The sequence below is a fragment of the Hippichthys cyanospilos genome, chromosome 11 (assembly GCF_059441005.1).
Source record: "Hippichthys cyanospilos isolate Australia breed blue-spotted pipefish chromosome 11, RoL_Hcya_1.0, whole genome shotgun sequence".
Lineage (NCBI taxonomy): Eukaryota > Metazoa > Chordata > Actinopteri > Syngnathiformes > Syngnathidae > Hippichthys > Hippichthys cyanospilos.
The window spans coordinates 16,572,318-16,597,118 of NC_142379.1; the positions used below are offsets into that span (position 1 = coordinate 16,572,318).

Consider the following 24,801-nt stretch of genomic DNA (forward strand, 5'->3'; position numbering starts at 1 on the left):
AAAATTCTCCCTGACTCAGACACTCAATCACACACCTATTGACACACACGGTGTCTCGTTCCCTCACCCATCCTCCCACAGGCTCGCTCCCTCGCACACATAGTCCCGCACACATGGCCGCACGCCGGAGGGGATGATGGGATGATAGTACAGATGGCTTACTAGAGTAATATTCTCCATATGGGAAGGTAATATCATCAGAACAGTTGTCTGGGGAGAGAGAGTGGCTGATTAGATCTGGAGAGGAGAGATGCTACACGATTCGAATGGACTGCTTTGTGTCATATAGAATAGGTTAGCATTGTATTTGTAGTAAAAAGTTAAAAAAGAGAAGAAAAAAAAAGCGAGTGTGTCCATGTTTGTTGGGTAGCTCAGTGGTAAAGTATTTGTCTCACAACCGACAGTTAGTGGGTTTAATCCTCAGCCATTGTGACCATGCCAAGCGACACCTTGAGCAAAATAAGGAAGTCTATCCATCGCTTTTCTGTAGCCGCTTATCCTCACTAGGGTCACAGGCTTGCTGGTACCTATCCTAGCTGTCTTTGAGCAGTAGGCGGGGGACAGCCTGAGCTGTTTGCCAGCCAATTGCAGGCCAGATAAGGAACTTTCCTTATTCTACGTCAAAGGTACATGAATCAATCATTTCTGAAGTGCTGTGAAGGCCTTGCAAAGTCGAAAAGTGCTTCTTGTTGGCACACGAGCACACAAAGTCATCCCAGTATGCTATGTGCAAGCGACCTATTCATTCAAATCATATTTAAAAATCAAAATAATACAAAAATGTTTTGTCTTATTTCCAAACACTGATTTTAACTTTGAGCTTGTTCCTACCTGTACAATGTGATCCTAGGCATTTTGAGCAAACATTAAGAGGTGAAAGTAATGTGTACTTAACATATTATTGATATTTTCACTCTGAACACACTGTGCTGTGTGGTAGCATAATGAATCATACTGCTGCATCTCTATACTCATAGTCAGTAATTAATATGCTCAGTCAGTAATCAAGTACAGTAGCTCTGAGGGCAAGTTTGTGAATTCTTTGCATAGTCTCTTTCATGCTCCCATATTCCCAACCATCAGCTAGTGAAACGATGGATTTGTGGGGTGACAGCTGACAATTAGAATGACGAATGAAAATGACGTATGAAACCGACCAATCCGTCATGCTTAGTCCGTTGTTTCAGAAAGTGTTCTCATCATTTGACGGTCCATCAGCAAAAAGGTATAAATTAGTGACGGACTGACGAACAGGCTGTCAAAACCGATGGACTGCATTCTTCTGGTAACGCCCAGCAATGTAGACCCCTCCCTCCCCAGCAACACATTGTGTATTGTCGTAGATGTGCATGTGTGTGTGAAACTATATGTGCTGTGCAATTGGCTAGCAATTAGGCCAGGGTATGGCCCACCTCTCACCCAGTAAACTGGGAGAGGCTTCAGTTTACAGTGTGGAAGCTGTGCAGAAAAAGAACAGCTGGATAGAGAGAAACATTTGAAACCAAGACTTAATTTGCACTTTTTTCACACTGAACCATCTAATAAATATCCATCACCAGTTTAACAAACAGTATGATATAATCTTTTTGAGCAGTGGCCAAAAAAAAACAAAAACAAAGAATCCTCCGAATAAATGGTAGGCTGCGGCTTATTTTTAATGCTATCTAGTAAAAAAAATGAAATAAAAAAAAAGCATTACCAGTTATGTGCTTTAGTGTGTGGTATCTGTCGTCGTTAGTTACAAACCTTCCATGTATATCTCTTCTTCATTAATTCTACCAACATAGGGTATTTGCTTCCATCCATTGTAAAGACAGCACTGTAGTATTTCCCTGTGCGTGTCTGTTTCCAAATATCAGTCATATCATTTATTAACATCCCGCTTGTCCACCCAAAATATGATCACATACAAAGATTTGTGCCTACAGTTATATTGTGTTTGTTTGTGACTGTCGGCTTGCAGAAATCTAAGTCCCAAGGGTGACATAACTTATGTTATAATGGAGCCTTGGATAGTCCTTGGAATTTGACATTGCAGACTCCCTTTTAAATGTGCATGCAATCTTCATATCTACTTTATTCCTGAGAGCTCTCATGGGAAAAAGAGAAAGTGTACACTTTCAGTTTTAAATTTGTGAGTACAGACTCCTATACATACGAGTATTGTGAGATACAAGCAGAGTGGCCTGTGATACCAACACCATTTTAAACAAATGTTCTGTCTAGTACATCTTACCCCCACTAATACAGTAGTGCAGGGGTGCCCAATAAAGCTCAGCTCTTTTGCAGTGATGTCACAAGTACTAAAGTACTAAACACCATAGTGTTTTTTTCTTATTGGCGTTCTTTTTCCATCTAATTTTTATTACTAAAATCTTCTGAAAAAATTCTTCTAACGAGCGCCACAAACGCACCTCGTTCAAATATGTGTGTGTAATGATGTTGCTAGTCTTCTACGCATCAAAAAGTTAAACATCGTTTAAATCCACAATTGTGATAGAAAGAGAACTTGCGCAAACAGGTTTACTATGTTAAAAAAAAAAAAAAACCCTGGTTACATCATCACCGGAAGTGACCCTCTCTATTCATGCAAAAAAAATCACACACAAAAAAGGAGGCCTCAATGAGTATTTAAACGTACTCATGAAATATTTTTGTCTTCATATGAGCCCTTTAAACAAGTGGTCAGCCATCGAGGTCACTGCTCTCAAACTCAGTTGAGACATGCTCCGGCTCCCTGCACGCCTAAGTCAAGATAACAACATGATATTTTGTACGAAAACGTTTGGAATATCTTGAGAAATTAGGTAATCCTCGGTAGTAAATTTAGCCTTTAGTCATTAAAAAAAAAAAAGATCTCTCTTATGAGGAACATAATCACGATGACACTCTGTAGCTTACTTGCTAAAACAAAAGCAAAAATTGGGTAAATTGTCAGTTTAAAAACAGATGTGTCTTAATTCTTGTGCCAATACAATTCTATCTTAGCCCGTTAGTAAATTGAGTAGATTGGCTGCATCTCACTGGGCAGATGCAGAGGTACTCAGCCCATGGCGCAACTGCTAATTTGGTTTCAAAGAGTAGACTTGATTTAAGACTACCTAAAAGGTGGTCTGTGTTGTGGCGCAGGTGGTGTTAATGCAATTTGTGTGGATTAGATGGAGGGGAAGGTTGACGGATTCTGAACACAGCAGCAGTGGATTGTCATCATATTTTGTTCATAAATGTGTCAACTGTGTGGGACAATACCTCTGAATTATTGTAGAAATAAATTTACTGGACACATTCAAATCATTGATGGATGGATCATTTTAAAATGTTTTAATAGCACACGCACTAGTGCTCACATTACTGTTGATAAAATGTGTGTGTTTGCTTTATTAGTTTTCATATTATTATTGGAAAAACCATCACGGTACATATGTGCACATTCAAACACCGATTATTAATTGCATTTTATTAGTTTTAATATAAATGGGTGTTCCTTTAAATTTTGTTAGCATCAAATATTAGCTTGAATAAAAGAGATGACAAAGGTAGTCCCATTATGATGCACAATGACGCAAACCCTTATTATGCTCATTTTTACCATGTGCAAATAAAATAGCAAAGGAGAAAACTCATGTGCACACTTACACTGGATAGTGCTAGACTTTCACTCTGCATGGAAATAGGGCCCAGATACTTTTTTGTGTTACTTCACCTATGGTATGTGAATATGCAATTTTAAATCTAATGTTGAAAAGTAAATAAAAGATACATATAAAAGTTGAAGTAAAATATCTTTTTGGTTGCCATGTATCACAAGTACCATTTTCGTTAAGTTGCATTGATTTGATGGGAACTTATTCATACACCTAACCATTTATTCAAAATGCATATTTTGTATAATAAACAAATAAACACTCTAAAACACTGTCCAGAGGAAAGAAAATGCCTGTGGTTGTACAACCATTACAAGGAGTGCAATGAATTGCAAAGACTTGAACAGAAAACAATGGAGTTATAGTGTCTCATTTTGGAAACTGCGTGCTACCCACATAATGAAAACAGAAAACAGTAAAAGACTCGAGAAAAAAAAAATAAAATCATGACATCAGGTCAAATATACTAGTGTTATGTGCTAGCTGCTGAGCTGTCAATAAATTACATTTTTAAAAGAAAAGTCATATTGTTTATAATACATCATGGAGCCTAGCCGAATGCCTGGTAAAGGTCCAGGGTGCGACCCCTTGCCCATTGTGAATCTCTTGGGGGCGATCGAAGGAGTTTACCTGCACTGAGCAGTAACACGACAAAGTTAGATGCTAATGCTAACGTGAATGTTCCATTTTCTGGCATGGAAGCGATCAGCAAGCTATTTGGCTCAAGCATGGCAAATGGTTGCTCATAAGTTGCAGTGCTGATCTTGGGTTTGCTTGTAAAAGTAATAATTTGTGTATTGTAATAGGCATTGTTGTTAGGCATGAGGAAGACTGCGTAGGACGACTAAGAGTTAAAATTGTTATTATTGAGCACAAGCATGAGTTAAAGCAAACAGCAGCTTGTTAACCATGTTTTTTCTATTTTATTTTCATGACTGATAGAATCCTTTAACACACCCAAGGGCATTACACTATTATAGACAGACTGAGTGGGTTTGATCATATTATTTATTCATTAATTTATTTATTTAGTAAAGCTTCATGAAATCATCGTTCAGACCGGATTTAACCTCGTCGCAGGCTGGATCTGGGCCACACTTTTGACATTCCTGATTTAGGTCCTTTAATGTTCAATTATGCACCTTATAATGAGATTTATTGGCTTAAAATATGGTAAACAGCTGTAGAACAATCATCCAAATCGTTGGGCTATTAGGTAGTAATGATGATAAGGAATACTTCATTGAAGTTAAATACTTTACTTTCTTCATGCATGTTTGTAACTGTGATTTCTTGCAACTGCCATTCATTTATTCACTTTAAGCTTTTCTGCGCAGCCTTCACGGTCTTTTTTTGCACTGGTCTGAGCAATCCAATAAAACACAGAGTGCCGTGTTCAAGGACATCTCAGAAGTGGCTGAGAAGTTGAGTTGGAACACTACTGATTACAACTCCCAGCCCACACTCATTCAAGCTGCCCTCTGTAGTTACTGTCTTCACAGTTATCGATTTTACGAAGAAAAATGTATTGATATTTTTAATAAACTAAAACAAATGTTCATCAAAACAACTTAGATTATTCAAAGTAGTCACCCTTTTTTGTCAAAAAAACAGCCCACGTTACCCCTTAAAAGCACATTACTGACACTTGCAGTTCAAATGAAAATATTTCAATGACCAAAAACCTGAGTAAAAAATGTCATAAATTCCCAACTGAAGGAATACAATAAAGCCAAATGCGAGATATCATATTGACACAAAATTTAAAGATGACACAAATGTAAGTGTGACTTGTTTCTAGCTCCAATCATTATCAAAGCGCAGTAAGCGGATGGATGACTATGAATCCATAGTAGCCCCCAGGATCCCTCCGGTGGGAAATGAAGGGTTCTTTCTATTCTTGAACAAAACCAGGCTTATCCCAAGATGAGGATGGAGTGGATGTGTGCACTGTAGTGAGTGAGCATTGAATGGATCCATGTGAACAAGATAGGATTACCAGTCCATGTTTTGATTAACTCTTCCAAGTAGCCAAACTGAGAGGATTGCACTTTCATATGGAATTGCACCTGACTACATTAGTTTGGAAGAATTAATTGGAATGTGATTAGCATTCATTAGCAGTGGTCGTCTCTGTGCTTGGGGAAAAGTACAGACTGTTCAATGCACTGCTGCCTTCCAGCGTGTGTGTGTGTGTGTGTGTGGGTGTGTGTATGTGTGCACGCCTGTGTGTAGATTCCCCTGGGAGCAGAAAGTGTAACTACACTCCCAGGAGCGGAAACGCAGGGACAAACTGAATATAGTATTCTATGACAGAAGAGTTGGGGGTTTTTTTTTACTTTTCACAGAAATTCTTAGTAGCTCTGTTGTTGAACCCTGACATCAGCGACAAACTCATAATAATCGTTTTGTAAGTGTTACGGGACGAGCACCAATGGTCTTGTCAGACTAAAAACTATTATTGGACTGTGAGATGATTGACAGAAAAGTGATGATATGACATTTTCTATTAATTTTTCGGAACATTAAGGGAGATAACATATCCACCCATTCATTAGTTGCTGCTTTATCTAGGGACAGGTCACAGGGGCACCAACCTGAGCACGGAAAGACAGACTTTACTCTCTACGGCAATTTCGTCCAGCTCCTCCGGAAGAATCCCTAAGCATTCCCAGGCCAGCTGAGAGACATGGTCCCTCCAGCGTGTCCTGGGTCATCCCTGGGGCCTCCTCCCGGTGGGACATGCCCAGAACACCTCACCTGGGAGGCATCTGGGGGCATCCTAACCATGCCCGATGCTCGAACCACCTGAACTGGCTCCTCTCGATGCGGAGAAGCAGCCGCTCGACCCTGAGCTCCTCCTGGTTGACCGAGTTTCTCAACCTATCGCAAAAGGAGAGCACGGACACCCTGTGGAGGAAACGATTTTTGGCCGCTTGTATCTGCGATTTTGTTCTCTCGGTCATGACCCACAGGTTGTGGCCATAGGTGAGGGCAGGAACATAGATCAACTATTAAATTGAGAGCTTCACCTCTGGCTTAGCTCTCTCTTCACTGTGACAGCGGATGCTGCACCAATCTGCCTGTTAACCTCCCATTCCATTCTATTCACACTCCAAGAAACCCTTCCACTTAGGGTAGGACCCCTTCCTCGATCTGGAGAGGGCACTCACGACAGAGGACCATGGTCTCAGATTTGAAGGTGCTGATTTCCATCCCAGCGGCTTCAGACTTGGCTGCAAACCGCTCCAGAGAGAGTTGGAGGTCATGGCCTCAAAAAGCCAACTGCACCACAAAAAGCAGAGATGCAATGCTGAGAACCCCAAACCAGACCTCTACAAAGCTTTGACTGGTCCTACAAATTCTGTCCATAAAAGTAATGAACAGAGTCTGTGACAAAGGACAGCCTTGGGGTCCTTTACTTACGGTCGGCAATGCGGACCAAACTGACATGGGTGGTACAGGGTCAGCCCATATCAAGAGGTTTGGTAGCCTGTACGACCGCCCCGAAGTCGCTTCCACGGTCTCACCAAACTCCTCCCACACCTGAGTTTTGCCTCGCCGACCCCAGAATCTGCACTCCGCTTGGCCAGTTGGCACCTGTCAGCTGCCTCTGGAGTCCCACAGGCCAAAAAAGCCCAATAGAACTCCTTCTTCAGATTGACAGCATTCCTTCATCATATTCTCCAGCTTGGCGGCAATTCCCAAACCTGTAGTTGGACACCAGCAAGTTCAGGAATTGCCACCACGACTGGCACCGACCACCTTATGGTCACAACTCTGGTCTGCCGTCTCAACAATGAAGGCGCAGAACTTGGTCTCCTCGGACTCATTATCCCCCACTTCCTCCAGGACATGGGAGAAATTCTGCCAGAGGTGATAGTAGAGATTCCTTCTGACAGGGATCCCTGCCAAAAGTTCCCAGCAGACCCTCATGATTAATTCTGGTCTTCCAGGACTACATCACCAGTTGGTTATCAGCTGACATCTCCGCCCCTTCGTTCACCCAAGTGTCCAAAACACGCGGCCACAAATCCATGACACGAAGACAAAGTAGATCATCGAACTGCGGGCTAGGGTGTTCTGGTTCCATGTGCATATATGGAGACCCCTATGTTTCAACTTGGTATTTGTTGTCGAGAATTCGTCAGGACCCGCCCCCCGACACGAAGGTGGAGGGTGGCTACCCTCTTGTCTACCCCAATTTACAGACATTGAGCCATGTGGCAATTAGCATGCCCACCACTGCGCTGCACAACTCAACACGGGCAAGCTGTGTGTGGAAGCGAATACGATTATATCAACTCACACACCAGCTTCGGCTCCTGTGCTGGAGTTAGTGGTGAGCCAATGGGAAGGGGGACCCACGTTACAGCTTCGGGCTAAGCCCGGCCCAAACCCATGGGTGCCGGCCTGGGCACCAGGCGCTCACCAGCGAGCCCCACCTACATGTATTGTTATTCTTCATTAAGGGTCTATCTGTGCTCAGTCGGGTCACCTCACCTAGGACCTGTTTGCCATGGGTGACTTTCCCAGGAGCATGAAGCCCCGGGCAAGATAGGTACTAGGATCATTGGGACACGCAAACTTCTCTGCCAATATAAGGTGACGGCCCACAGAGGGGAAATAAATATGGCAAGTGTATTTTTCAAAAAAATCCTACTTTTTCAAGGATAACAATGCTCACTGACACAATATTGAAGTATCCATGTCACAATAGGCAATGTGTCCCATTCACTTTGAATAAGGTCTTTATGAAGTGAAAAAACCTTAAAGAGGTCTATAAAATCCCTCCTGGGGTGAATGTTATGTAATTTTTGACATACAGTATGAAGTGTGCATATGCATGTTTATTTTTGTGAGAATTGATCATGGCATAATGTTGTACTTTTTTCAAATCTACTAGGGATAAATGGAAGTAATGGCATATGACCTTCATAAATCAATAAAAAAAATACCACAACCCTCCTTTCCACAGCAGTTCCATAAAGAATGTGTTCATATCTTAGATGACATTAATGTGTTCCTTGTAAGAATGCACAAATCAGATATGGTTTATGAAATGATCATTCGAACAATTTTCACTGTATGAAGTGAAGCTTTTCAAAGACCTATTTTGGAGGCTCACAGACTGGCTACAATTCCCAGCCAACGCCAAATCAAAAGTATTTTTTTCCACTCTCAAGAAAGGAAACAGAAACCTAAATGATCTACACTATGGCATACAACAGCATTGTACCGCACATCCTATGTCTTAGTGACTGCTCAAAACTGGCCAAAACACCGCTGTGCAGGGTATGTTATTTTGTAGAGTATGTTCAAACTCTTGATGGTTAAATCTTGATGTTTTTTTTTTTTTTTTTTCCCTCAGGGAATCAGATGCCATTGATATACACTGATATTGTTGATACACTGTCTAATTAAATATGGGACAGTTATTTTTCAGTGGTAAGTTGATTGAAACGATTGGTTCAAATATTGCTCTCTTAATATTTTTCCATGTCGTTTGTTAAAACATCAACGACTTTGTAGAGCAAGCAAATTTATTTTCCCTCCAGAGTAGAACACAGCTCGCACCACAGCAAAACTGCAAACAAGGAACCACAACAAACTGCAAGCACAAGGACAAACTTATTGTTTAAATAATGCCTTTGTGACTGACTGAATGTAGAATTTTGATGGAGCTCTTGACTGTGTATCTATTAAATATATTCACAGGTGTCTGCCTGTTGCAGCCTAGAAGTACACTCATTAAAAAAAAAAAAAAAACTCTTTCTAAATAAAGAGAGGCTGATTGAAAAAATGCAATCCCCTGTTTTAAAGTACATGTTGTTTATTCATTTGTTGTAATATGTTTCTCAACATTTTAATACCTCCTGAAACAGAAGAGGGGCATAGATGACTTAAATTTGAAATATTTTGAGAAATAATAAATCATGAAGATATGCACAACCTTGTCACCGAGGCATATTTGGACTCTTGCTGAAGGACACTTCAATACAAGAACACAAGCCTGAGTGATCAAACCGCCACTTGTGCATTCATGAGCGAACCGCCTCTACCTCACAGCAGTTACAGCAGGTTCCGTCTCCTTTCGAGGAGAATTGAATTCGAGCTGAATGAATCAAAACATGTCAAATTAAATGGAATAGTCTAGAAGAACAAGCGCAGGGTTACGAGGCTAAAGGATATAACATAGTGTGTTGGGGGGACCAATAAGACATGGGGAAAAATGAGGATTAACAAATGAGTGGAGAAGTGAGACCGCAGGTGAAACGAGTGTTGAGATGTCATCCCCTCTGTTAAATTACTCAGCTGTTCATCTCGTGTATTCAATCACTGTGGATCGCCTCTACGCTTGCACACAAACACCAGTTGTTGAGCATGTGTGTGTCACACACGTACTATGAAGATTGTTTTAATAAACCGGGAAACGCCATTTGAAAAGAGTCTTGTAGTCCATGAGTTACAAGACGCAAAGGACGGCATGCATAGACACACAACACGCCCGTACAGTAGAGGTAGCGCTTGGTTTTGATGTATGGATTCATCCGCTCTCATAACTTCCAAGATTTGACAAAACATGACTGCTTTACGGAGGAAGTGGAAGCAGTCACCTTGAGTCTCCGATTTACGTGAGCCGAGTGTGATAAACTGAGCTATTTTGTTTTCCCATGAAAGGGGCACCAGCTGCACCACCACCTCTGGCAACAGAGGCTTAGCCAAGCTCTCACTGCTGCATTAACATCTGAAATTAGTTGATAAGTGGCCAAATTCGGAGGGCTCTGTATGCCTGTTTGCTTGTCACACACTCATCAAAAAGTCAACGTTACATATTGTATAATCGCTATGAGACATTAGCTTTAAAGCCTTACTTTGCTTTATATCAAGCATATTCCATGTATGATGACTTAAAAAAAATACACGGACAGAAGAGGATGGTCTGGGCTGCCATGGAGCAACGTGGAGTTGACAAGATGCGCATACCTAAAGTTTCATGCAAGATGACAAAGCTGATAGCTTAAATGAAAAATCATACCACAGGAGAGACTCGCTTGCCAAGATGGGAAAGTGTGACTGTCCCTTTGGAGGACGAGCACATCAGACTACCTACATACTGCATGAGTCAAGTGGGCACCCTGCTCTGCTTACTCTCCCATCTACCTGTCTGCAGTGATGAATGGTTTCGATATCAGCAGGGCATATGTGTGATGAATGGCCGCTCATACAGGAAAAGGTCTTCGAGATCTGAGCTACTGTTAGTGGCGCTTAAAGTTGACTGGGTTACAGGGTAAAAAGCTTACGTGTCAAATTAGGGTTCCTAGTCATTGTTTCATACACACACACGCGCACACAGACCTGGACCTTGAAACAATTTTTCATATTGGTAATAAAAAATATAAAGCATTCCAGACTCAAACCTACATTTTAGAAACCATGGGTTAACAAGCTTGAAAATAATATCAATTAATTGGAAAAATGTAAAAAGAAGAAACATACCGCTATACACGGATAAGCATGCCTTATTTACATGAAAGGTCTTCAGCATAATGACTGTCCCTATACTTTCTCTATGATATACTGTATTTCTGTAGTTGCAGACCTCATTGATGAAGCAGTTTCTGTAGCACTTATGTAGATTTTTCATACATGCATGTTAAACAAATAGCAGTTACAGTTTCCCAGTAACACTAACCAGCAGTGAGTGGAGATAAAAGATTTCCCATAAATGATTAATATTTACTCGTTGCTCGAATACAAAACCATTTCCAATCAACAGCCCTTTTCTTGTTTTCAAGTTTTACACTTTATTCTTAATCTATATTCATTGTTCTCTAATTATGAGAACTCCCACCAAGTAACTTGTCAAAGGTAAAGATAGCATCACTGATGTCCTGTGCTTTACAGCATGATGCAGCACAATATTAAAAGAAGAATAGATTTTTGTTAAAGGTCACTCTAAAAGTCTACCGATTGCCTTTTTGTTTGGAGACGATATATTCTGCACCATTCATCCTGTGGGGAAGAACCCCACTCCCAAATACACAAGTTTCCATTTAGTGACACATATGTCCATATTAAGATCACAACAAAGGGCAACTCAGGGGATGAGGGGGTGTGAGAAGAGAAGAGAAGAGAAGAGAAGAGAAGAGAAGAGAAGAGAAGAGAAGAGAAGAGAAGAGAAGAGAAGAGAAGAGAAGAGAAGAGAAGAGAAGAGAAGAGAAGAGAAGAGAATGCCTCTCTTTTCATTGTATAGCAGGTATACAACAAAATTTGGAGCGCTGCTCTAATTCGTGCCTATTAATAAAATAAGAAATAAGATTATCAAAGTTTGTAGCGTAAAGTACCAAAGTAGGTTAGCTATCAGTAATATTCTTTAATATGAACATCAGTTACTTGTGTGTGTATATATATATATATATATATATATATATATATATATATATATATATATATATATATATATATATATATATATATAAATTGTGTCTATGGGCTTATGAAAATTAACTTTTTAACAATGTAAAATATTACAAGAAACAATCAGAACAGTATGTCTATGGCATTACCAGAATAATTTATGATAGTTATATTATATTTTTATTGTAATTGTTTTTAAAACTCTCAACTTTTAACAATTTGAAGGTCAAGAAATTTGCTTTAATTAGGATTTAGTACTTAGTATTTTAATGAAAATTAGAAGTATTTGAATAACCATATCCTTCCCTTTTAACTGTCTCAAGGACTTCATTGGGGAAAGGGCCATATGTCAGCAACTATTAGCATATTAATTAACTGCGACAACGAAACGACACGAAAGAGTGTAAAGATAGATGCCCTTATCTTGAGGACCGGCATTTTCCCCAATCAGTACTTCTATTCCTAGACTGTGTATTCCATGCTGCCGGGGGGGAGCATGCCTGCAGGAGAAGGTAGCAGTGAAGGGAGCTTGCTGGAACAGGTGCAGTGGAGTGGAAAGATATAATCAAAATGAATAAAGAAGTGAACTTTGGCGGTTTTACTCAAGAGATCTTTCTTTAGCCGTCCTTCACCTCGCTGACTCCATGTTCACCTTTGCATTTGGACACACAGACCAAACTAAAAAGCAGTTCAGTGGCCTTTGTGGCAACTGTTCTGTAAATGTATGGTTGAATGAGCTTGTTTAGAATCTAAGGACAATCATGTTAGTCCCATAATTCAATAGTACCCGTCTTTTTTGCACCACGTACCAGTTGGCAAGTGCATGCTTTTCATGAACTGGCGGAGAGGAGGGACCATAAAAAATAGGATTGTTTTCAAAACTTTGAATCGCCAGTTTTAATGCATCGGTAGTGAAAACTAATGGCTTGTTCAATATTTTCTGAACATAGGAAGTAATTTCTAAAACTACGTACAAATATGATGCTTTTTTCATTCACTGAAAAAACAAATCTTTATTCAATGTAAAATAACCCAAAACAATCAATCTAGAGCAATACAATAAATGAGCAACGTAAATCCAATCATCCATCCATTTATTTTTTATTTTTTTTTAGCCTCTTATCCTCAAAAGGGTGGCAGGCCCACTGGTGACTATTCCAGCTGACTTTGGGCAGTAGGCAGGGCAACACCCTGAATGAACCCATGCAGGCTTGGGGAGAACATGCAAACTCCATAAAGGAAGGCCAGAGCCAGCTAGATTTGAACTTAGGTCCCTTAACACGGGGGGTGAGTGTGCTAACCACTCTTTCACTGAGCCGCCCTGAAATGTAAATATAATTTTTCAACATAACAGCATGGAGAACTAAGGTCCCTGGCACAAGACACAAACACACACACACACAAACATCCACACCCAGAACTGGATGATTACTGAAATAAAAACATTTAGGGACAATAAAATGTCATTGTGGTGTGTGTGATTGAAATGTGCAGAACACTGTTTTGTTTTCTAATTTTTCTGTCTGCTTGCAACTGCTTACACTGCCTGTGTGTGATGAAGTACATTCTCGAGGCCTATTGGCTAGATAGATGGACTATGTTGGTCTGAAAAAATGACAAAAGGATAACTTACCAACTGATGTCTCTAGGAACCTTGACCTCATCAATTTTCAATGAATACATATCATTGGAGTTTAAAACGGGCGTTTGGTGATGATGTAGTGAAAATCAGGAAAGAAAAAGTAAGCTATGAAAACCTGACTAAAATATACATAGATAGCTTTTACCAGTGTCTATTGTGCAGTGCGAGGGAACCAACACCGTTCTCCCTATGGGTGATTTAGTCCGTGAATGGAGTGATAACTATCTCACAAGACCTTAGCCTTGTGAGCTGTGAGTGAGCCACAGAGATGCCCCTTTTGTCTATTGCGCTAAATACTCTCTTCCCATTGTTAGACCTCATTTACAGAAATGGCCTTCCAGCAGTTTCTCTTTCACTGACAACAAGTAACACCCCCCCATGTGTTGTGTGCTTGTAGCAAACAATATTTTCGGTAAGGTAAAGCAGAGACACAGAATGTTGAATGACCTCAAGTAAACTCCATGTAATACAGACAATAAACACTCATTCTCAATTTATGAAGACATTGCTTCTCATTGACCATGTAACTTCTTTCCATTTGAGAACATTAAATATGAAATCCATAAGGTGGCTGAACTCCCCTGCCTGCTTATTGATTGTTCTACTTTTACAGTTTATCGTCCGCATAGTGCCGCGATGTGTTCACTTGTGTAAGTTTTTATTGTGTCATTAAATTTGCATTGCTATAGTTGATCATTTGTGGCTTCATCTCTTTTGTAAGTCTCTGCAGGGAGTTACGATTCGCATATAATATTAAACGCACTTTGTTCGACTAGGACTGACATACTGGAACTGGAAAATCTTTGTTTCGATACATGGCATTAATGTGGAGGCCCCAAAGTGATTTTGATACACACAGGGCCCCAGATCCTTCATGGCAGACCTGCCTTCATGATATATTGTTTTGAATAGTGAACCACTTTATAACACATCTATCAACTCAATTATCTTCTTGACTGCTTTTCATTTCCATATTACCTGGGTGCTGGACCCTATATCCATGGTAACTTCTGGCAAATGAATATATCAACCAAGATTGGTTATGAGTCAACCACAGGGCACAAAGCGTACACAGAAACAAACAGCCATTCAGAGTCATGAGTCAACAGTAAATTCGATATACAGTGCCTGCATTGAAGCCAGTAGAGAGAATTACCACACAATCGGAGAGAATATGCGTACCTCATTCAAGACTACAAACAACACTGGTTTTCAATGAATATTTTTAACCTACAATACAAAGTAAAACCTGAAAAGATACAATACAGTCACACCTATCAACACTTTTATTTATGTTTTCATAGTGCATTCTCTAAATATGTTCTCTGAAAAGTCTCTAAGCTTCTGAGAGCTTATTGCAACTGTTAAACCTAAGGGAGAAAACTAGTCATTGCTACCCAAGCACTATACACCTAACAACTACGCCAATAAACTCTCTTAGAGGTGGAGTGCTCACAATTTTTCCTCATTAAATGCTAAATAAAGTAACGCTACGAAGAAAGTCAGGCCGGCAAGAGGCAGTGGATTAATCCAGAAAATGTCCAAGGCCAACTTTATGGCAACACACTTTGGAAATAATACTGTCAGAGATGGAAGTGTGTGGGCGCTGAGTGCCAGATGCTTTAGCATAATCATTTTAAGCTTCTGTTGCATCACTGGAGTACTCTGACCTTGCACAATGTGCATCATATCAGTCTTAATTGCAATGCTAATGACAATCTGCAGTTTGAGATTACACTATGGCCGTTTTAACTGTTCCTATATATTTATATGGTAACTATCTTCCCTGCTGTTGACCGGCACCTGGATGTCAGGCCATACATTTTGCCCATATTCTGCTGGATCAGGCCTGGTTTACGATTCTTGCTAATAAGGAAAAGTGGTAAAAAAGATGGACGGGTAAACAGATACTGTGAATTATTTGTGCATTTGTAGTCTTGGGTGGGTGGTGTTGTGTGCCCCCTTTCTATCAAAAATGTCTTATATTGATCATATTTAATATATTACGTTTCAATTTTAACTTTGGTAACTTTTGCAACAGTGTGATTCTTCTAAAAAGCAAATGACCGGCACTGACAAGAAAACAGATGAGTGAAGGCTAACTGATAGTGACATCAGCTGTTAGTTTGGATAGATTGTGGATTGAAGGTGGAAAAAAGTGTCTTCATATGGATCGTATCAATGGCAGTTGTGTATTTGAAACCAAACATCAATCTTCACAGTAGAGTGGAGATTGTGGATTTGTTTTTCATTTTGTTTTGTTTTTTCCCCCCAAAACAGCTGCCTTAAACGCCTGGCCACTATGCATTTTGGCTGCTGAGGCGAATCACTTTTCTCGTTCATCCACAAGTAGGCCTACATATGTAATTCGAAAATTTGTCAAGTATTGTTTTAAATCATGGCCATTGCTCATTCCGGCAGGCTCACTACAACTTGCCTCATCTCATCTGATCATATGCTTTGGGATTGACCAGTCCAAGTAAGGTGTTCCCAGCCACATCACCAAAAACCAGAGATCCCAGCTCAACCGGACCCTTTAATAGAACAATCGGGAAAAGATGAATATGATTCCTAGTATTACCAGCTTACAACATTTGCTTTAGTTAAATGAATTTTTGGTACGGTACTCGACTCACACATATGCAGTCATCTGCTTACTCACGTGAAACAAAATATAGCAGACACCGTTTTATAATTCCCTTTGTGCAGTAAATGTTTATCCTGTGGGTGCTTGTGGGTTTTCAGATGACTATGTGTGCACATTTTTGTCTATTGCTACACCGACAAAGAAGATACAGTAAATATTTATGACATTTATTCATGAGTCCTTGCTGTTTAACTAAATGCAATTATTCACCTGAAAAAATGCTGAGCTGTTAAAAACACGGTTTCCTGAATAAACAAAAGGAAAAAAAAGGAAATGTGCTGTAGAGCAACAGCTGCAAAAAAAGAGATACCCGCAAAGTGCATTTCAAGGCTTATTTTTTGTGACTCACGGTATACAATGAGAAAGAAAGATGATGGTGCAAAGTCATTAGGAAGCAGTCAAAGACATGGGAACAAGAGAACAAAATTAAAAAGGGAAAATAATTAAACATTGTAATTTTAAGAGAACCAGTGAGATCCGACAAACCCTGTGTGTCTGACATGTTGGCTGTGCATGCTGATGAACCACCAAAATTCACCTCCTCTCATTAAAGCTTATGAGGCACGTTTGGTGTATGTTTTATTGCAACAAGGCCCCTGTCTGGCACATTGCAGCCTTACACTGGTTTAGGGGCTTGTGCTGCAAGTAAAACAATTCGGATTTGGATCAGCGGGGAGAACATTAGGAAAAGTAAGAAACAGCTGCATCAATGAGCAAGCAGACAGGTGACATCACAATGACTTATACTGGGATTTCAATATATTTTGGGTAGGTGTACTTCTTAAAATACTCTGTAATCCTATGCACACTGTGTTTGAAAAAACGTTTTGTGTTAAGGCAAACATCATTTCCTTTTGTTGAATTGATTGATACCTATGAGGGGACTAGAAAAAGAGAATTCTAAACTCCATCTAGGCCAATAGCTTTCATACAGTTTCCTTAAAATGTTAGAATCTGGCTGGGGAGCAGTATTCAGAAAGAGAGACTCGCTTTTTATTTTTGGGTTCAAATGCTTTCCCTCGCAATACATCTAAATTCACTTAAGAGCAAGGAAATGTCATTTTCCTCAACAAAGCTGTCAAAGAAATGCAATTGTATGTGGATTGTCGTTTGCCCACAGAGAATGTGAATACATCATTTCTCTCTGCTATGAAGCAACTTTTATCAGCCAAAAGCCTTCATGAATGAATGGCAAGCATTTTCCTTGCAAGTTTCTGGCAATCACACTGTCTGCTCGCTCACAGTTTGCTGATAATCAGGTGTGAAGGTCGTTTTCACTCTAGCCATTTTTTTTTTTTTTTTAGATTACCTGCATATAAAACTTTCAAAATAAAAATCAAGAACAACATTTATCCATATCAGCTATGTAAAACAGAGACATAAAAAATGCATGAGTGGAAGACTGGTTACCACATCTGGCTCACATTTCAGAAGTCTGGGTTCTCATTCCAGCTCGCCCGACTTTCCTGTGTGGAATTTGCATGTCCTTCCCATGCTCATGTAGCACTCCGACTTCCTCCCGCATTAAAAAAAATATGCATGACAGGTGTATTGGACATGCCAAATTTCCCTTAGGTATGAATGTGAGTAGTTGTCTGTCTCCGTGTGCCATGCGATTGGCTGGCAATAAGTCCAGGGTGTCCCCCGCCTCTTGCCCAAAGACAACCGGGATAGGCACCAGCATGCCAGCCAGCCTAATGAGGACAAACGGCTAGAGAAAACAGATGTATGAATATAAAATACATATCGGACTGTTCTTAATTTAGAGGGCACCATGACTCAGCATGTACAGAATTCTAAGAGCATTCAATGCAAGTTCTCTAAATTGAAGGCATTTAGCTCGTGTCATAATCAAAGACTAAATCCCTGCCTTATCGCCGCTGGGTGCAGGGGCCTCAGCTTTGTCTAATTGCCCACAAGGCGAAGCGTCAAAGCTGCATGTCCCTCACTGTTTACCCCCACTGAGGCTTAGAGCTGATAATGGAATTACTGTGAGTCCCAGAAGGAGTGAGGAAAGGAGACAACCATAGAAGAGAGAGAGAGAGAGAGAGAGAGAGAGAGAGAGAGAGAGAGAAAGAGAGAGAGGATGGAGCATCACTGTTTACTCCAAAGTGGTGCATCATAAGGTGGGGAGTGACTTATGATGGTGAATGCAGCTCAAGTTCAAAACTCAGAGTCTAAAATCATGAGCACAAAAACAAAACAAAAAAAACACCTTTTGCTTTACCCAGTTGAAAAATGAATAATTTGTTTGTATGTTTCTGTCCATTTCTGTGCAGAGCATTAACAATTGTTACTGTGATTGGCTACATAATTTTTCCGACTGGTACACAATTAAGTACTGTAGGTATCTTTGGCGAGAAAAAGAATACCTTGACCATTTTTTTTTAACCAAGGTACTCAATTTATTTGAGGACTCGTTTCAGCCCTATTATTTACAGTATCATTTTAAAGTGAAAAAGGTTTTTTGTGGTGGTATTTTGTTTGTTTGAACCCTAAGTATATGAAGTTATTGTACTGGTGTTTACTGTAACTTCCCCAAACGTTTCATTTAGTGGCTAGTAATTTCCGCTATTTATTTATAAATACAGTACATACATTTTTAGAAAGACTGACCTTCTCCTAAATACAGTGGGCCCCCAGTTTACGAACTTAATCTGTCCCGCCGTTGGGATCGTAAAGCAAATTCACCATATGGCTGCAATCCAAACCTATGTTAATTAGCTAATGCATGTAAAACCCAAGGTAATAACATCAAAATTGTACAATTATATTTAAATTTGGTATCAAAATAGTATAGAAGTGCTACTTATATATGATATACATTTATACATTTAAACAACATCATAAATACAAAATATATAAATGATTTATTTACCTTTGAGTAACGTGACAAGCTTGTTATGGCCAGATTCCCTATTTTAGCTTTCTTCGTAATTCTTCTAGGGGAGAGCCTGTTTATTTCCTAATGTAGCATTGCCTCACTTGTAAGGATTTGTGTGGTGAGTAGCACAACTAAGTGTGCGTGTGCACTCATATGAAATGTGCCAAGACACCATTGGTTGTTGCTTTTGACTCTAATTTTATGTTTGGATACTCTACTAATCATATAAAGAAATTCAAATATACAGTAGACTTGGTGCACCTGCATATGACACCGCATGTAAAGTTTGGTAAATGTGATTCTACAGCTGGATGGAATATAAAGTACTGTAATGTACAGTACACTTTTGGATTACTTTCATGTATATCATACTGTTAGTATGCTCATTGAATGTTTCTGATGATCTTTATCTCCTTCATCATTCCATCATTCCTCCATTTTGACTCCCCCCGCAGTTTGTTCTCAGTATTCACGGGGAGTCTTCGCCATATTCGGCCTTTACGACAAACGCTCAGTCAACACGCTGACATCATTCTGCGGAGCCCTGCACATCAGCCTGGTGACACCTAGCTTCCCCACCGAAGGAGAAGCCCAGTTTACCCTGCAGCTGCGGCCATCCATCAGAGGAGCTTTGCTATCCCTTTTGGACCACTACGACTGGAGCCGATTTGTCTTTCTCTACGATACGGACAGAGGTATGCAAATAGAGAACCCACAAACACACCTAATGCATACAAATACAATGGTGCCATGAGATAAGGGATTAATATGTCCACTGACCCTGTGTCTGAGTCAAACAATGTTTTGGGAAAACCCAGCAACAGCATACATTCCTTATTTCGTTCCATTGAACTCATCTAGAGTAAGTTTTTTTTGTTTGTGACTGTCCCACACATTTAAAAATAGGGGCAGTATACTGGAAAAAGTGCACTGTTAAAATACAAAGTTGAAACGAGTATTGTCAACAGTATTGTGGCATGATTCCTCATGAGTGGGTTCGAGCCACTCAAAGGACAGAATGGATCAGTGGTAGCGTGGTCGTCTTGCAACCCAGAAGTTGTGGGTTTGATCTCTGGCCATTGCGACCGTGTTGAAGAATATTTGAGCGAGATACTGAACCCGCATTTGCTCCTGATGCTGAGTCCTCAGTAGGTTAATTAGCTTTGAGGACATTGTAGTGTAAGTGGAAAAGTGCTATGTAAGTGACAAGTTATTCAGAAGCCGTTTATTTTTAAATTGTTGTTAGTTTTAGTGCCTGAAATGAAAAAAAAATGGATACAAGTTTTCCCCACCTCCTTTGATTTTACCTGTGCGATTCATCTTAGGTTCAATAGATCACAGCTTGCATATCAAATTCAGATTTTTACTTACAAAAACTTCTCCCAGAATGTGCAAACAGACTCTGCTTTAATTGTGTCTATTTGACACAGTCCTGAGAGCTTCCAGTTATGTAGTAGACCGACTTACATATCTGTTTGTGTGTCTGTTTGTGTGAGCAATAATTTGTACATGCACAAACCTGTAAGCCCCTATCGGTCAGCAAGGGTAGTGGCTCTTTAGATCTCCTCAGGGTTCGTTCAATGTCGCAAATTTTTGCCAACATTTGGGGATCAGATACTATGGAGGCTTAAAGAGTTGCTTTAGCATAGATGATCATCTAATCTTCAACTCATCTTGTTTTTTGATGAGTTGTTTGATATTTGCATGAACAGTGAGCCCTCTTTTTCGCTGTTTATGGGGACTCCTCCCAATTTTGGCGCATCTCAGAATTTGCTGGAAGCAAAAAAAAACAAAAACATCTTAAATCATTCTGAGTTATTATTCATGGATAATTTAAGACAACATTTTATATAGATGCCTATCATATAAGTGCCAGTGATCAACCCAATCAAAATGCTATTCAAGCTCATTGTGGTATTATACACATGGGCAAAGCATTCTGTTTTTCACTCAAAGAACTGTGGAACAATTCCAAAAGACAGAAAAGAAATAAAGGTCAGATGTGATCCACTGTCCCATGGTATAGAACAGTGTTGTGTGTGCACTTGTCTGTATTTGTCCCTTGGTCCTGGCTGTCTGGGTTTGTACCCTTGGTGATGAGAGATGAAAGTGAAGAGGGAGGCAGAACACAAGAGTCAGTCGAATTGGCAAGACAGCCAGAAAGAGAGGAAGCATGAAGGACAGGTGTGAGATGAGAGGGGCAGGGTACAAACAAGTTGATAGGAAAGAAATGGCAAGGGTAGTTTGTCAGAAATGCAGGGAGGTGGGAGGACGGGGATGATTATAGCGAGTGGAAATAATAGTATAGGATCATAAATGAGGATCTGTTGATATCCAGTGGTGTTTAGCAGGATTGGGAATTGGATAAAATGAAAGGGAAATGCAGCAAAAGAACAGATGTGTAAAATTTCAGCCATGCTAACTTGGCCAAGGAAGGGTCCCATTTAGGCATGTGCAGATAACCGTAATGGTGATATTTTGTGATTTAAAAAGTCATAGTTATTTCAAACCATCCCAATGTGTCAAAACCGGTCACTCCCATGTCTATCTTAAAAGGACAATGTGTAAGCTTTAGACTGTTTTTCATTAAAAAAAGAATAAATTAAATAATTCTATATTTCAAAGAGTTAGAAATAAATGTGTTCTTAACGACCAAAAGTATGTTTTAAGTATAATCGTAGGTCTAGTTATAATTAAATTATATCACATCGGGGGTGGCACTCCTCCGGAGGTCGCCATGTCTGTTATAGCTACGGACAGCAGGAGGTGCTTCATTTACCGTAATGTCCCTAAAGCTCCCACAAGCACATGCGAGAAATTACTCAGTATCCCTTTCGCGAACAACTGCACTGTGCGCCTCCTCTCATTGTGTATCATATGTGAATCCTGTTCAGCTGCAATAGCCAATCACATCACAGTTGCTGTTGTCCACTTTTTGCTTCGCCAAGCTAACTCCCGCGGGTAAAGTGGCAAACATGCCACTTTCACTGAGCCTTTTATGTGATACCGCTTGAAGTATAACGCGAGCAGTCTCGCAATCTGGAGGGTCCTCAACCAATCAAACTTTTTGCCTGTCCAAACAAACCTAGTCAGGTATGTGGGAAGAGGATTAATATTGAAAAAATGGCTTTAAAGCAAAAATATTTAAAAATGCAATATTTTAGAGCTGTAATGTCAATACTGTGATACCATGATATTTTTGCTCAAGGTTATATCATACCATCAGAATCTGATATCCCATGCCTAGTTCCATATTATAGGCACTGCTGCCGGAAATGTGCTAGAAAATGGGCAGCAACAACTTGTTTTGTTTTACAGCCACAACTATGCTTTACACACACATATATATAAATATATATATATATATATATATATATATATATATATACACATTAAAAAGGTATACTGCTCGTAGCAGTTGAGAAGAACCAGTTGGAGCCAGAATGCCAGTTTTTATGACACATATATGACAGGTTTTTGACTTTTCACAGAAACTCTTCGGTAACATCAAATTGTCTATTGAAACCTAGTATTGACAGTCTAATAGCGTTTGACACCTCATCATCTCCTGATACACTTGATGTGTCGGTCAAGACAGGATTGTTGCAAGGGATACTAGGGTAAGACATTCGGCTATTGCTTCGGTAAATGAGATGGGCTGATGAGTCTGCTGGATTTTAAAGCACACCTGCAGGCACTTTGCTGATATTGCCAATATGCGCTCACTGTGTTGTTGTAATTGTGATGAAATCAAACATTTTCTAAACGCTGATGGGAATATTAAGCATTAACAATTTTTTGAAAAAATGGCAAACTATAATTGCTTCACAGTTCAAGCAGCTCTTGTTGCTCATGGTTCCATTTTCCCCTCTCCGTTTTATTATTTTGTCTAGGTTATGCGATTCTGCAGGCAATCATGGAGAGAGCAGGGCAAAACGGCTGGCAGGTAAGTAGACACAAAAACACAGACTGAGCTCTGGAAAAGGCTGAAAATAAACACATATATAACGCATGTATAAAAAGTTTCTTGCATGACAGCACAGTCATCTATACTTTTGTTATTCAGTGTGCAGTTTTTTTTTTCTTTTTATCAGATGTCGTGCCATTTTTCTCTACCAAAGAATTTGTTTGCAATATTAACACAGGTGAGTGCTATCTGTGTGGAGAGTTTCAACGAGGCAGGATACCGTCGACTTTTAGAAGACCTGGATCGACGTCAAGAGAGGAAGTTTGTCATTGACCTGGAGCCGGAGAGACTACAGAGCATGCTCGAACAGGTGAGACAACTGCTGTAATGAATTGACACTATATTTAAAGTCAAATTGAATTACAGTCACAGGTAAGCCGCAGCCTATCACACCTGACTATGGGCGAAAGGCAGGGTACACCCTGGACTGGTCAAAAGCCAAGGCCCATATATACAAACAATCATCACGCACGGCCACCAAAGATCGCAGTGGAAAGTGGTCTCCAACTCCCACTTCACAGCACAAATCTGTGATCTCCCTGGCCGATTTTACATCATCCGCCCATGGAGGTCTTCATGCAGTTACTTTTTAACACACTATGCGTTCTTCAAACTGCCTCTGGACTAGAGCAAATCAGTTTCTTCTTCCGCCATGTCAAGAACAATCAGTGCGCTTCTCCTGCGATGCTTTTAAAGGGAATGAGAGGAGCCGCTTCAATTGCCATCGAATCAAGTGTGTTCACATCCACAATGGCGCAAAAACACCTTTTTATACCAACACTCAGGCTGTTCCGAATCTGCACTGATTAGACTGTGATTTGCGTTAGACCTGGACTGGGCACAAAAATAGAGGCCAGAGTTTTCATTTAACCCAAGAAACATGTTCTACATTGGCTTGTTTAGGCTTTCTTCAGATAGTCCACCTGCCTCTCTCTCTAAAAACAAAGCAGCTTGGATTCATTGAACTCTAAACTCTGTGTAAGTGTGAATGTGAGCGCTATAATATTGTGATATTTCACTATTTAACTTGTAAAATCCCTTAACACATAATAAAATGTTTTACAAGTTGCCAGCTCAGTAGAGTCACCAGGACATGATTAATTAGAGTCACTAATGGAGGAATGGCACTTTTCATTTTGATGGTTCCATTGTATCACTACCGTCTGCCAGCTAGTTGTTAGCTTCAGGCGGCGTGTGGCAGCATGCCGTACTTGAATGAAACAAAACATTCACTTTCCCTGTTAAATTTATGGGGAAAAAATAAGCTACAATGCCACATGAATATCAAAATTTAAATTACAGGGAGCACTGTCAGCCCCATCTGAGCTGGTCAAGTTAATAAACATGCATCAGAAATGTTGAAAGGTGAGGTTGATCATGTTAAACATAAGAATCTAGACTGTTTAAATAATTAAAATTCACCACGAACTCACTCATGAGGAGAAAAATTGAATTGTCACTAAAAATAACCCGACAAAATCAGTCAATTGAAGATAAACACTTACCAGAAACAAAGAATAAAACATACGAAAAGAAAAGTTCAAAATTCAAAACTAACTTGAAACTTGGCATGGACAACTTCGCACAAGACTGACA

The 24,801-nt window shown here is 39.9% G+C and overlaps 1 protein-coding gene across 7 annotated transcripts in view; it reads left to right on the forward strand.

The window, feature by feature from the left end:
- Positions 1–24,801, forward strand: part of gria4a (glutamate receptor, ionotropic, AMPA 4a) — a 120,719-nt gene that overhangs the window by 25,989 nt on the left and 69,929 nt on the right. For all 7 annotated transcript variants that reach the window (XR_015867310.1, XR_015867309.1, XM_088428500.1 and 4 more), the window contains exons 3-5: positions 19,694–19,933; positions 23,132–23,184; positions 23,384–23,515. Coding sequence is in view for 5 of the 7 variants with exons in the window: in XM_088428500.1 (XP_088284626.1) it covers positions 19,694–19,933; positions 23,132–23,184; positions 23,384–23,515 (425 nt within the window). In the remaining 2 variants the exon portion in view is untranslated. The remainder of the gene's footprint in view (positions 1–19,693; positions 19,934–23,131; positions 23,185–23,383; positions 23,516–24,801) is intronic.